At 40.9% G+C, this 13,083-nt stretch overlaps 1 protein-coding gene across 5 annotated transcripts in view; it reads right to left on the bottom strand.

Annotated features, from left to right (window-relative positions):
* Positions 1-12,827, bottom strand: part of SEPTIN7 (septin 7) — a 116,973-nt gene extending 104,146 nt beyond the window's left edge. For 2 of the 5 annotated variants that reach the window (XM_042969903.1, XM_042969920.1), the window contains exons 1-2: positions 12,624-12,827; positions 11,171-11,172 (exon numbers count right to left, since the gene is read on the bottom strand). In XM_042969903.1, coding sequence (XP_042825837.1) covers positions 11,171-11,172; positions 12,624-12,684 — 63 coding nt within the window. In that variant the 5' untranslated portion in view covers positions 12,685-12,827. The remainder of the gene's footprint in view (positions 1-11,170; positions 11,173-12,623) is intronic. The other 3 variants (XM_042969895.1, XM_042969913.1, XM_042969927.1) reach the window with 2 other exon arrangements.
* Between the last annotated feature and the right edge of the window lie 256 nt (positions 12,828-13,083).

The following is a 13,083-nucleotide window of genomic DNA, read 5'->3' as shown; positions in this document are numbered from 1 at the left end:
GCTCGGTCGGTTAAGCGTCCGACTTCAGCTCAGGTCATGATCCCGCGGTCTGTGGGTTCGAGCCCCGCGTCGGGCTCTGTGCTGACAGCTCAGAGCCTGGAGCCTGTTTCAGATTCTGTGCCTCCCTCTCTCTGTGACCCTCCCCCATTCATGCTCTGTCTCTCTCTGTCTCAAAAATAAATAAACGTTAAAAAAAAAAAAAAAAAAAAGAAGGTCCTAAGAGTAGGACCTCAAATCACAAAGGACTGGTGTCCTTATAAAAAGAGGAAGAGACATCTGAGATATCTCTCTCTCCACTTGTGTACAGAGGAAAGGCCATGTGGAGACATACTGGGAACGCAGCTGACTGCAAGCCAGGAAGAACCCTCAAAAGAAACCAAACCTACTGGCACCTTGACCTTGAACTTACTTCCAGCCTCCAGAACTGTGAGAAAATAAAAGTCTGTTGTTTAAGCCACCCAATTTGTGGTATTCACCCAATCTGTGGTATGGCAGCCCTAGCAGAGTAATATAGTTCCTAAGAAAACACTTTTAAAAAAACTGTATTGCAAACCAAGTTATATTAATTACTGTTTCATTCATCAATAAATTATGGTAAATGTATCTGTATGTTTATAAATTTACTCTAAAACCAAAGATCTGAAAAGCCTGCTTTATTGAGCTACCAAAGTAACCAAAATAATTTGATACCTCAAAACTCCAAATTCTAATTTTAACCCATAACCAAGGCTTTCAATTTATATTTCATTATAAAAAATATTCTACTCAATATCAGTACTATGCACAATAAAGCTAGAGATCGGTAGGTGGCTCAAAAAGCATGCCATATGGAGCGCCTGGGTGGCTCAGTCGGTTAAGCATCCAACTCTTGGTCTCGGCTCAGGTCACGATTTCACAGTTCATGAGATCAAACCCTAACGGGGCTCCATGCTGATGGCCCAGAGTCTGCTTGGGATTTTCTCTCTCCCTCTCTCTCTGCCCCTCCCCTGCTCACATGCTGTCTCTCTCAAAATAAATAAACTTAAAAAAAAAAAAAAAGCATGTCACACATGGCAATACTGCCATACTACCCCACCAATAAACTCTGTAATATTAAAAAGGAACAGTAACTAACCAATAATACATAAAAAATTGACTGTGCTGTTACCAAAAGAGTAGTCTTCCAGGAGTTCAAGGAAAAGGAAAGATCATCAAAGGCTTAGATAATTGGGAAAAATCTGCCTGAATAGGTAGTTTTGAGCTGGGCCTTCCTTAATGGATGGATGGTACTTCAAGGAAGGTAAGAACAGCACAAGCAGGGGCAAAAATACAAAGAATATGACTCAATCTGAGTAGAAGAAAAAAGCCCAACCAAGTAAACCCTGAAATAATTGTCTAAGTTTTTAATGAGGGAGTAATAGTATAAATACAGCTAGAAACCTGAATTCCATTATCTGCTGTAACTTAGAACTACACACTGGTGAGTAAGTTACATAACCTTTCTGAGCCTTAAACCAGGATAATGTCTTTATAAAGTTATTGTAACGTATATATGAAATATTTGGCACCTCACACATAATAAGTATAATAAATGATAGTTATTATAGTGGTTGTGCAATAGATGACAGCTATTATTAAAGTCTCTGGACTTTTATGTTACAAGTAAGTGATTTCTAAACTTGGCTGTAAACTGAAGCATCTGGGGAGCTTGATAAAAACAGATACCTGGGCCTAAGCCTAAAGTAGGGAATAAGAATCTTGCTGATGATCTGTTAAATGGAATCCACTAATGACCGACTATACTTAGAACACCCATCCTTCAATTAAAAAACAATGGAGGGGCGCCTGGGTGGCTCAGCCAGTCAAGTGTCCAATTCCTGGCTTAGGCTCAGGTCATGATGTCAGGGTTCTGGGATCAAGCCCTGTGTCAGGCTCTGTGCTGACAACATGGAACCTGCTTGGGATTCTTTCTCTCTCTGCCCCTCCCCTGTTTGCATATGCAGGGTCTCTCTCAAAAATAAGAAGAAACTTAAAAAAAAAAAAAAAAGAGCAAAAGAATCTCCCCCCAGCCCTCCTAAAAACTTTCAACAAGATTCCAATAAAGATGTGTGCATTAAGCATAAAACTTCTCCCTTATTCCCTTACTCCTGGCCAGCACTAATGTTGACAGTGCATTTATCTCATACAACATGTTGCCATTTGTATGCTTGTGGTGTTATTTCTGCATTTCCTCCTGTTGACCAAATATTTAACTTCCAAAATGTTAGGGGCTACAACTTTTCAGCAAGTCTAAAATTATTCCAGGATTTCAAAAAAAGAAAAGAAAATTACATCTTTTTAACAGCATAGCACCAAGGTCAAACACAAACTTACGTATTTTTGATGGATCTGCTTATCAGCTAAGTCATTCCAGTTATTTTTTTAGCACACAACTGAATTAAGCATCTCATAAAGTAACTCCTATTTCTAATTATGACTTTTATATTCTTATACAAATCCTAAGACAAGATCCTAGTTCTATCTAGGATCACTAGTTTCATCCCTTCATGCCAAGTTCTCATGTTTCCAGATTTACACTACAGAAATGTTCACCTCATTCACTTCTCAGGAACGAGAAAACAGACATCAAGCCATCCTGCCTTCTGAGCAATTACAGTCTTTGCAAATTATACAGTGACCATATGAAGAATGTTTGCAGTCCTTTTCTATTTGCACATTATTTTTTACACATCCATGGAAGAATCATTTCTACTCAAATGTGTTTCCTTTTCACTCAGCTATCAATCCTATAGGAACATAACTAGGAACCAGAAATGGAAATCTAACTCAATACTTGATAGCAGACTTTCAATAAAGAAATAAACCGAGAAATAAAAACTGAGCAACTAAAACACAGATTTGTAACAGCAAACTAGATAGCTACAAACTTCAAGGACAGACTGGGGCGCCTGGGTGGGTCAGTCGGTTAAGCATTCGACTTCGGCTCAGGTCATGATCTCACAGTTGGTGAGTGGTGCTAGCCACGCATGGAGTTCTGTGCTGACAGCTCGGAGCCCGGAGCCTGCTTCAGATTCTGTGTCCCCAACACCCCCCCCCCACCCGCGGCCCTCCCCACTCATGCTCTCTCTCTCTCTCTCTCTCAAAAATAAATAAAACATTAAAAATAAAAACAAAAAAGATAAAACAAAAATGATTCACATAATGCATTATTCAATAGCCCCATAAGTCACAGCATAAACCCAAATATTCCTGATGGTGATTTTAACAAGTTCGGTATATTCTACTGAAAGTAGGGAAGCTAATCAGTTTAAATATCTCTCTTTAGTAATATAAGAAATGTAAATAAAAACCAGTTTAAGGTGCTAAACTAACAAATACCCTAGGACCCTAGGAAAATGACAAGGGAAGGCAGAAAAAGTTTGTTTAAAGATATTTTTTAAAATACCACTTACAAATCTAAAATATGGAAACTGAAAAATGCCTCAAAATAATGAAATGGCTATGCAAATTAGGATATCAACATTGGAACACTATGTACACATTAAAATAATCTGCATATAGATTAATACACCAAAAACTATATTAAATATTAAGTGAATAATACCATGACTTTGTAATAAAATTTAAGAGTTTACAGAGTAGTACTTTTACATATATTGCCTCATACTATATAATTCACATCAGAGGTTATCAGCTCTGACTATTCATCAAAATTACCTGAAATACTTAAAATGCAGATTTCTGGGGCCCACCTGATACTTAGTGAATTAACAGGCTTCTGAGTGTGCTAAGCACTGGAAAGATTTTCAATGCCTGACCAGGGTTAAGAACCACTAACCACTAATACACCACTAATTACAACCATGAAAAAAAATATGTAATTAAGAAAGAACACAAATTAACTTTCAGTGATTGAAATAATTTAATGACTTTTTCCCCCTCCTGGTTAATTTGTTTAAATTAATCATAAAAGCAACTAAGTATATCTGTTACACTTTTTAAAATTAAAAATGGTTTAAAGTGTTGACATTTGAAGATATATTCATTACTAAAATATATTCATTTGCTACATGTAACAAATCAGGTATTAATTACCCTGATTGCTTAAATAATAGTATAAACAGAAAGCACTTCAATAGATGTTACGTCCTCTTACAAAAATAATGATCTCATCCAAAGTATTTATAGTAGTCTCTAAAGTTAACAATACATACCATAATCTTCCTCAAAAAGAAAAAAAAAGCACTTCAATTACAATCTCAATGGACAACTTGAACATATAAAGATAAAAAATGTTATTCGTGTGAAGAGCTACCAGCATGACCCTCAGTGTGTAACAACTACTGCTATAAAATGTATCTGTTAAAATTTTAAATAGTATCTTAGCACTACTTAAGAAATTGGTAACCTCGGTCTAACTTTGAAGGACACTGAAATTTCACACAAATGATGTTATTCCAATTTCCTTCAACTCTGCTCACCAAACCACAATTACTAAGTCTTAAAAAAACATATTACCAACAAATTTACTGACCAAACTTACAGTACAGCTTTTGTTCAATATAGTAGATTCAGTTAGTAAATGTAAAAATTCAAAGCACAAATAAATTCACCATAATCTTTTCCATCCTAGAGGTCTCTCCTAGTATTGAGACTGCCAGACATGCATACTTAAATGTTTTCCAGGCCTCTCACTTTCATGTTTTAAATTATGTATTTCCAGATAGGATACCTACTAATCAACCATTTACTCAAGCTCAGATACTCTGGATTCATTACTCCCCACTTATATCCTCTCACATACCATGCAACCATATCCTACACTTCATGCTCTTTGCCTCTACTCTAGTTCTGTCCTTTATCTTTTAGTCCTAGGACCTCCCACAATTTGCTGGCCCCACCTCGGTGTTCTATCTATCCCTACTGGAATTATCATCATGATGCTCATGGTTACCATTCTTTCCCTTTTAAAATCCTTCAATAAAAAAGATATTTTTAACCTTCAGCACTGAACACCAGATCTCTGCTTATCTCATAAACTACCATGAGTTCTCAGCCTAAAGTATCCTTCCTCCTCCTCTGCCTAATTACTCCTTTCTACCTTTAAAGATTTACCTTTTCCAATTTAGAAAGGGTATCTTGCTCTGTACTTTCACTGTATACTCTACAAATTTGTAAATCACAGCCTAAATGATTTACTAAGTAAATGCCAGGTAGGGAATACAAAAGTGAACAAAACACAGTCCTTGACTTTAAGAAACTTAAAAATGAAGGCAGAAAAGTATATAGTCAATTGCCATATAGTTTGATAAGTTGTTTTTTTTTTTTAAGCTAACATCTGCTCAATATGTGAGGCTAAGGACTTGAGACGTTATTATCTCATTTAATTCTCATTTAATTATCCAGTAACTTTATGATTACCACTTTACAAAGAAGGAAACAAAAAAATTCTGTTATTTGTCCAAGGTTCAGTTGAGCTTTAGAAATGTGAATCCAGGTCTGACTCCAGAACCTAAGCTCTTAATCACCATGCCTTCAATTTCTACTGTCACAGCATTTAACTCAGTATCCCCAGTGCACACCACATAGCACAAGATGTGTTTGTTGAATGAATTTGAGTGTTGAAGTACTAGGCTCGTAATGACTTAACATCAATACTACCACTTTAGCTGATAATGTCTCATGTCAAAGGGTTCAACAGCTCTGAGATACTAACAAATGTGAAATAATCAATGTCTCAAGTAACTCACGTTATGGTTTATAATAGCAAAATACTGAAAATGAATGTCTTATCAGAAAGGGACATGTTAAACAAATCACAGCCTATCCATATAATGGAATTATATAGCTGTATAAAAGAATAAGAATGATCTTCATACACTGATATGGAATAACCTAAAATACACTAAGTGGGAAAAATTAAAAGGTGAGGAAGAATGTGTGTCTGATGTTACCATGGGTGACAAAGGTAGGAACATGTTTTTTGCTTGTGTATGTCACCAACTTTAGAAGAAAAAACGAGTAACTTAAATAGGTTGCCTTAGGAGTAGGAAACTGGGTTACTTAGGGATAGGAGTAGAAAGATTTCACTACATAGCTCTTTTCAACCTTTTGAATTTTTAACCAAGTGATTGTATTACCTATTTCACAAATACAAACTCCTCCAAAGAATGAAAAGCATTTTCAGAAATGAGAACAAAATACTATGTAAAATCTATAAGGCTATGGGTCATAGCTTTCTTGATTGCTACTATTTTGCAGTGCCTGACACATGTTGGCAGTCAAGTATTTGTTACACCAACAAAGTTCACAAAACTCCCAAACTGCCACTGCAGGAATATTTCAAATATATTTTACAAAGAAAGTAAAACTGGAAAAAAATGGTTTTAATTTTTCCAAAAAACAGTCAGGGCCTTATGCCAGGCCTACGGTTTATGAAACTCCAGAAGACTACCACGATCTATATGCTTTTAAAAGTACTAAGATGATCATTTTACTATTGTTTCATGTTTTCTTCACATTTCAAACCTTTCACAATAAAGAAGTTAGGGGGAGGGGCGCCTGGGTGGCTCAGGTCGTGATCTCGCAGTCCAGTCCGTGAGTTCGAGCCCCACGTCGGGCTCTGTGCTGACAGCTCAGAGCCTGGAGCCTGTTTCAGATTCTGTGTCTTCCCTCTCTCTGACCCTCCCCCATTCATGCTCTGTCTCCCTCTGTCTCAAAAATAAATAAAGGTTAAAAAATAAAAATAAAAAAAAAAAAGTTAGGGGGAAAAGACTTTAAAAAAATACTGAGAAAAACCACTTTAAATGAATCCACTGCATACGAATTATATCTCATTAAAGCTATTTCTTTAAAAAAATTTTTTTTAATTCACCTATGCATATTAGAAATCAGATCAGTGATTACACCGAGCAGTAGAGAATAACTGCACAGGGGCATAAGAAACTCTGGGGTGGAACACCTGGGTGGCTCGGTCAGTTGGGTGTCCAACTTCAGCTCAGGTCATGATCTCGCAGTTCATGAGTTTGAGCCCCATGTCAAGCTCTGTACTGACAGCTCAGAGCTTGAAGCCTGCTTCAGATTCTGTGTCTCCCTCTCTCTCTGCCCCTCCCCGCTCACGCTCTTTCTTGCTCTCAAAAATAATAAACATTAAGAAAAAGAAAAACTCTGGGGTGATGCAAATGTTCTTCATCTTGACTGGAATAAAAGCCACAAGGTGTATATATTTACCAAAACTCATTGAACACTTAAAATCTGTGCATTTTATTGTATGAAACCTATACCTCAATAAAGTTACTTAGTTCAGAAAACATTTAAAAGTGCAGATTCTTGGGCCCCTCTTAGAGATGTGGATCACTGGGTCTGTGGTGGGAACCAGTCAATCTGCATTTTTTTTATAAATTTATTTTTAATGTTTATTTATTTTTGATACAGAGCACAAGCAGGGGAGGGGCAGAGGGAGAGGGAGACACAGAATCAGAAGCAGGCTCCACGCTCTAAGCTGTCAGCACAGGGCCCAATGTGGGGCTCAAACTCACAAACTGTGAGATCACGACCTGAGCCGAAGACACCCAACCAACTGAGTCACTCAGGTGTCCGTGCATTTTTAACAAGGGGCTGTGGCTGACCCTCACCCTAGGTGATTCTGATCCCTAATGTAAGATCCTAATTCCTATGGTGAAAGCTCTACAAGGAATAATTATGGACTAGATAGCTAAGAAAGACTTCTTCCTTCTCCATCTCCTATAATCCCTCAATGGCTTCTCCATCAACCTCGTTCAGTGGTTCTCAATCTGGGGTCATTCTCCCCCCCTACCCTGTGACATTTGGCAAGGTCTGCAACATTTTTTGGTCACAACTGGGGAAGTGGTATTGGCATCTAGTGGGCAGTGCACAGGGATGCTGGTAAACACTGTACAATGCACAGGACAGTCCCCCAAACAAAGAAGTATAAAACTCTAAATTACAACAGTGCCAATGTGAAATTCTGACCTGGAGCCTTGCCTCTCAAATGAACTCAGTTGTGGCCCCAGAGGTAAACAGAAGAGATTAAACATGTGACCTCTTCAGGAGAGTCAGGAGAGTCCATTTTTACTTCCAGATTGGTGGGTAAGGAGAGAGAAATCCTCTTTACCACTGCATATAAAGCAAACAAAATGCAAATGTCACATGAATAAATTTTTTAAAAATTCAAAACAATGTGAGCAGGAGTAGCTTCAGGCTTTACTCCCCAACCTCAAGGGATGCTTATTTACTCTCCTCAGCCTGCAAGCACTTTTGAAGTTAAGAAACACTTGCCTAGGGGCACGTGGGTGGCTCAGTCAGCTAAGTGTCTGACTTCAGCTCAGGTCATGATCTCACAGTCTGTGAGTCTGAGCCCCACACTGGGCTCTCTGCTGTCAGTGCACAGCCTGCTTTGGATCCTGTCTCCCTCTCTCTCTCTGCCCCTTCCCTGCTTGCACATGCACATTCTATCTCAAAAATAATAAACACAGGGGCGCCTAGGTGGCTCAGTCGGTTGAGCATCTGACTCGGCTCAGGTCATGATCTTGCAGTTCGTGAGTTCAAGCCCTGCGTCAGGCTCTGTGCTGACAGCGCAGAGCCTGGAGCCTGCTTCGGATTCTGTGTCTCCCTCTCTCCGCCCCTTTCCCATTCATGCTCTCTCTCTGTCTCTCAAAAAAGTGAATAAACGTTAAAAAAAAATAAAAAATAAATAAACATCAAAGAAAAAAAAAGAAACACTTGCCTAAAATAAGGTACATAAACTTTAGAATGACAAGCAAAACCTCATCTTTGGCTACCTTCACAAAGACTTTTAGGGCTATTTATTATAGCAACCTGGTCCAATCGAGGGCTCTTCAAAGTATGGTCTGTGGACCAGTGAGCCAGTCTGAACTGTTTATCAGTTTACATCAGAGAAGTATAGAAACTGGGAGGACAGAAAGGGAAATTTTTATAGCAGAATAATTTTATGTCTGTTGGGTTGAATAAAAAATTGGGACTTGTACTTCCCCTTTTTATTTCATCTTCATTTTAAAAAATTTTGCTGTACTTTTCACAATGATATTAGTCAATAGGGGACTGGAAATTTTAAAAGGAAAGAAAGAAAAGGTCATTCATCAGTTTGAAAAACACTAATCTAACCATATCTTAACTGATATACCTAGTAAGTGGCAACGCCAGGATTTAAACCCATGTCTGCCTGACACCAAAGCCCACACACTTAATCATTACACTATATTTCTCTGTTGTTATTACTTTGAACTCAAATCCCTATATGTAGTCCCTACCTCTGGAGAGCTGGACTGCACTAGGCACAAATCAAAAGGACTTTATGTCTGGCCCAAAGCTTTCAACACTGAAAGCAAACCAAACTGCCTCCTTGGCTCCTTTCCCCAGGCTCACACTCAAACTTGGCTCTCTTGATTTCTGATAATGCAAATGGACAAAACAATATGTATATTTCTCCCTAAGGCCTAGAGCAGTCACTAAAGGATAATATCTTCTTTTGGGACCCATCCTGGTTTCTATCCGGCTCTGAGAGAGGACATCCTCTCAAGGAGCAGGAGGTCCCAGATCTCTCTAACCACACTCCATGTATAGAGTACAGAATAAATGAATCCAAAATAAGAAAAAGCCACAAGGACTTAATAGCATTTAAAGTCTTCCCTTCTCAGACCAAGACCTCCACACTCTGCCATAATGTTTAAAGACCTTCGACTTGACTCATCCATACTACACATCCTCCATGTGCTTTCCTAATTTTTTTCCACAATTTTTTCCAATTAAAAAAATTTTTTTATGTTTTTATTCATTTTTGAGAGACAGACAGAGACAGGACGTGAGCAGGGGAAGGGAAGAGAGAGAGAGAGAGACAGAATCAGAAGCAGGCTCCAGGCTCTGAGCTATCAGCACAGAGCCAGATGCAGGGCTTGAACTCATGAACGGTGAGATCATGACCTGAGCCCAAGTCGGACGCTTAACCGACTGAGCCATCCAGGTGCCCCTTGACAATTCTTAATAAAAATGTTACAACCCAACCTAATGTACAATATGTATAAAAAAAAATTAACACCCCCAAAATCCATACTAATTGCAACTCTTTTCATTTTTTAAAAATTATTAGTAGAAATCCACAAAATGGATTTCAAGACCCATTAATAGGCCTCAACCTGCAGTCTGCAAAACACTGCTTATAGAGACCAACAGTCTCTAACAGTATGCTCTCATCTGGCAAGCCCAACCCATAATCATGCTACCTTAAAATTCTACTCAAAAACACATTTTTTCCTACATCAGTGTCATGGTACAATAAATGTAATATCATTTACAGTCCAAATTTAATTATGGGGAAAACACACACACACACACACACACACACACACACAAGGTTTTGTCTCAAAATTTAGTAAAATACATAACTGTTAAAGTCAAAAACTTTCAAACTCTTGTCAAAAATTGAAGAGAGCTTATTAGCTCAAAATGTAAAACATGGTTTTCAGCTGGTAGTTGTCACAAAATATTTCACTGGCAAATCCCAGAATAGAATATATACTGAATATATATATTATCAAATTACACAAAGTCTGAAACCAACCTGCTCTTCACTATCTTCACTCTGACTGGTCTTGTCATCTGACCACCCCCCATTATTGAGACCTTGGAAACCACAGATCTAACTCTTCCTACCTACCTACGTGTGTGTGTTGTCATTAACCCATTACAATTGCTCTAACGTGTCAGGAGTCCTACCTTGTGTTAGGCTGGCTCAGAAGTTGTGGCATAGACTTACGTATTTCTATGGGAAAATGCACAAATACAAAAACTTTTGAAACATAATCTATCGATAACCCTACCTTTCATGTAGTTAATGCACTGAATGCCTTATCTCCAAATCAAAACCAGAAACCAAAACTTCTTAACCAAATTACAAAAATATAATGCCCTTTCTGTAAATTAAAATCTACTTGACATAAACATAAAACAAATCTCCATCACCAGTTATGAGCTTCAAGTCTGTAAGCCTCAGAGGGTATGCGGTATTTTTAAGAACTGTATTAACAGGACCTGGCTCCACCATGTTGTCCCACCACAGAAGGACACAATGCTATCATACAAACCATCTATGTAGCTTTCACATTTATTTCATAGCTCCGCTCAACCCCATCTCCTCTAGCCCCACCCACTGAACAGCTGGGTGGGATGAAAGATTGTTTCCTACCCTCCCTCCTGCCCCTTCACTAGCTATTTGGGAGGAATAGGGTTCCAGGCAGCAGTAACTAGCTTAGTAATTGTTTTTATCCTGCTAAGGCACCATCCTGCAGTCTATCAAGATCATAAATTTCGTCCATACCTGTACACTTGATGCCTAAAAAGTTTCCTCAACTTGCTTATATACTTGGTGAGAGGGAGATGAACTCAAGGGCACTCAGAAAGGTATTCTTACATTACATCAAAATAATAAAGCCAAAAGAAATCTTAAAGTTTAACTATAACCATAAATTCGCAAAAGTAAGTTATTTCAGTAACCAAGAGAACACCTGGACGTCACAAATTCCTTCCCTACACTACAAAAACAAAACAAAACAAAAAAACAGAAAAGAAAAACAAAACACCCAGGTTTGAAACAGGACACTTTCAAAATGTAACTTAGCAAATGGAAACGTATTAGAAAAATCTCAGTTGCTTATTTCCTACTATACACACAGCATGGAATGGAACTCAGGAGTGGAAAATGTGAATGAAATGGCCTTGTTCTTTTTCCAATACGTTGGGGAGGAAAAGAAATGAAAGGGTTTCTGAAGAGAATAACTAAGAACAGTGAAATATTTTCAAAAATTAATTTTCTTAAACATCACCAGTATTTCCAACTCCCCTCCCTTCTCCAGCGACCCTTCCCACCCTTCCCACTCCTCGGGGGGGCGCCCTTCCCTGGCGTTCTTTTCCCCTTTTTCCTAAAATTTAGGTCCAAACCAGACTCCTTAGCCTCCGCACTCAAGCCTCGCCCGCCATCCACTGGCCTTCGGGGCCGCGCCTGGGGAAAGGAAACCCCGAGAGACGAGAAGGAGGAGCGAGGAGGCGACGCGGTTGCTGGAGCCTCTGCAGCCGCCGCCGCCTCCGCCGCAGCTTCAGCCTGGTGCATCCTTCTTCCTCCCTCCCCGCCGCCGCCCTCCCGGGCCGGCCCACACAGCACCCTCACCGGGGCGCGCACACACGTCCCCACCCTCCTCGCCAGCCCCACTCCCCCACGAGGGGAGCTCCGCCGCGGGTGCAGCGGCCGCCAACGGGAGGAAACAGGGCCGCGGGAAGCCGGCGGGCCAGGCGAAGACGACCCCGCTCTGGCGGGGCGAGCGAGGCCGCGGCTCACGTCTCCCAGCTCCCCTGGCCCGCCCGCCGCGGCACAGGAAATACCGCCGCCTCGGCTCTCTTCACATTCAATTCAAACTGTCACCGCCGCTTTCTCCCCTCCCCCCGGGCGCGCCGTCGCCGCGCCCCGGGCCCGCAGTCGGCCCACCCCACCTCCTCCGGCCGCTGCTCCCTGCATCGCCTCAGGGCGTTACCCCAGTTCGGTCTGGCGGCCGCAGAGCCCCCCCCAAGTCTGGAGCCGACGACCTGAGTCGCGGCGGCCCAAAGCTGAGACTCACCCATGGTGCTGCTGTTGACGCTCCTCTCCTCAGCAGCAGCGGATCTCGCACTGACCGACATCCCCTCCCCCCTCCGCGACCAGCCCGGGCGCAGCGCAGCCCGCCGATTCTCCAAAGCCGCCTACGCCGGTTCCGCGGCGTAGCCGCCCGGCGTCGCTGCCCCGCTTACGCAGGCGACAGCGGGCGGACTCCACCACTGGCTCTCGCCCGAATCCCGCTCCCTCCTCCGCCCCCGCCCCTTCAGACAAGGCTTCCGGGCCTAGCCGACGCCAGTTTCGATCTCGCGAGAGTACTCCCTCACCTCCCCGCCGCCTCTCTCCATTTCGAACATGACTTCATTGGCATCACTGCTCTTTTGCTGCTCAAGTTTAGCCGCCATGTTTAAATTGGCGGGATTTGGCACCTCCAGGGTCGTGGATAGTCGGGCCTCTGTGCGTGTTCCTGCAACACTGCTTCTGAG

This window comes from Panthera tigris, chromosome A2 (assembly GCF_018350195.1).
Source record: "Panthera tigris isolate Pti1 chromosome A2, P.tigris_Pti1_mat1.1, whole genome shotgun sequence".
NCBI lineage: Eukaryota > Metazoa > Chordata > Mammalia > Carnivora > Felidae > Panthera > Panthera tigris.
The sequence above is the reverse complement of the archived record's forward strand: the minus strand, read 5'-3'. Positions and strand labels throughout refer to the sequence as shown.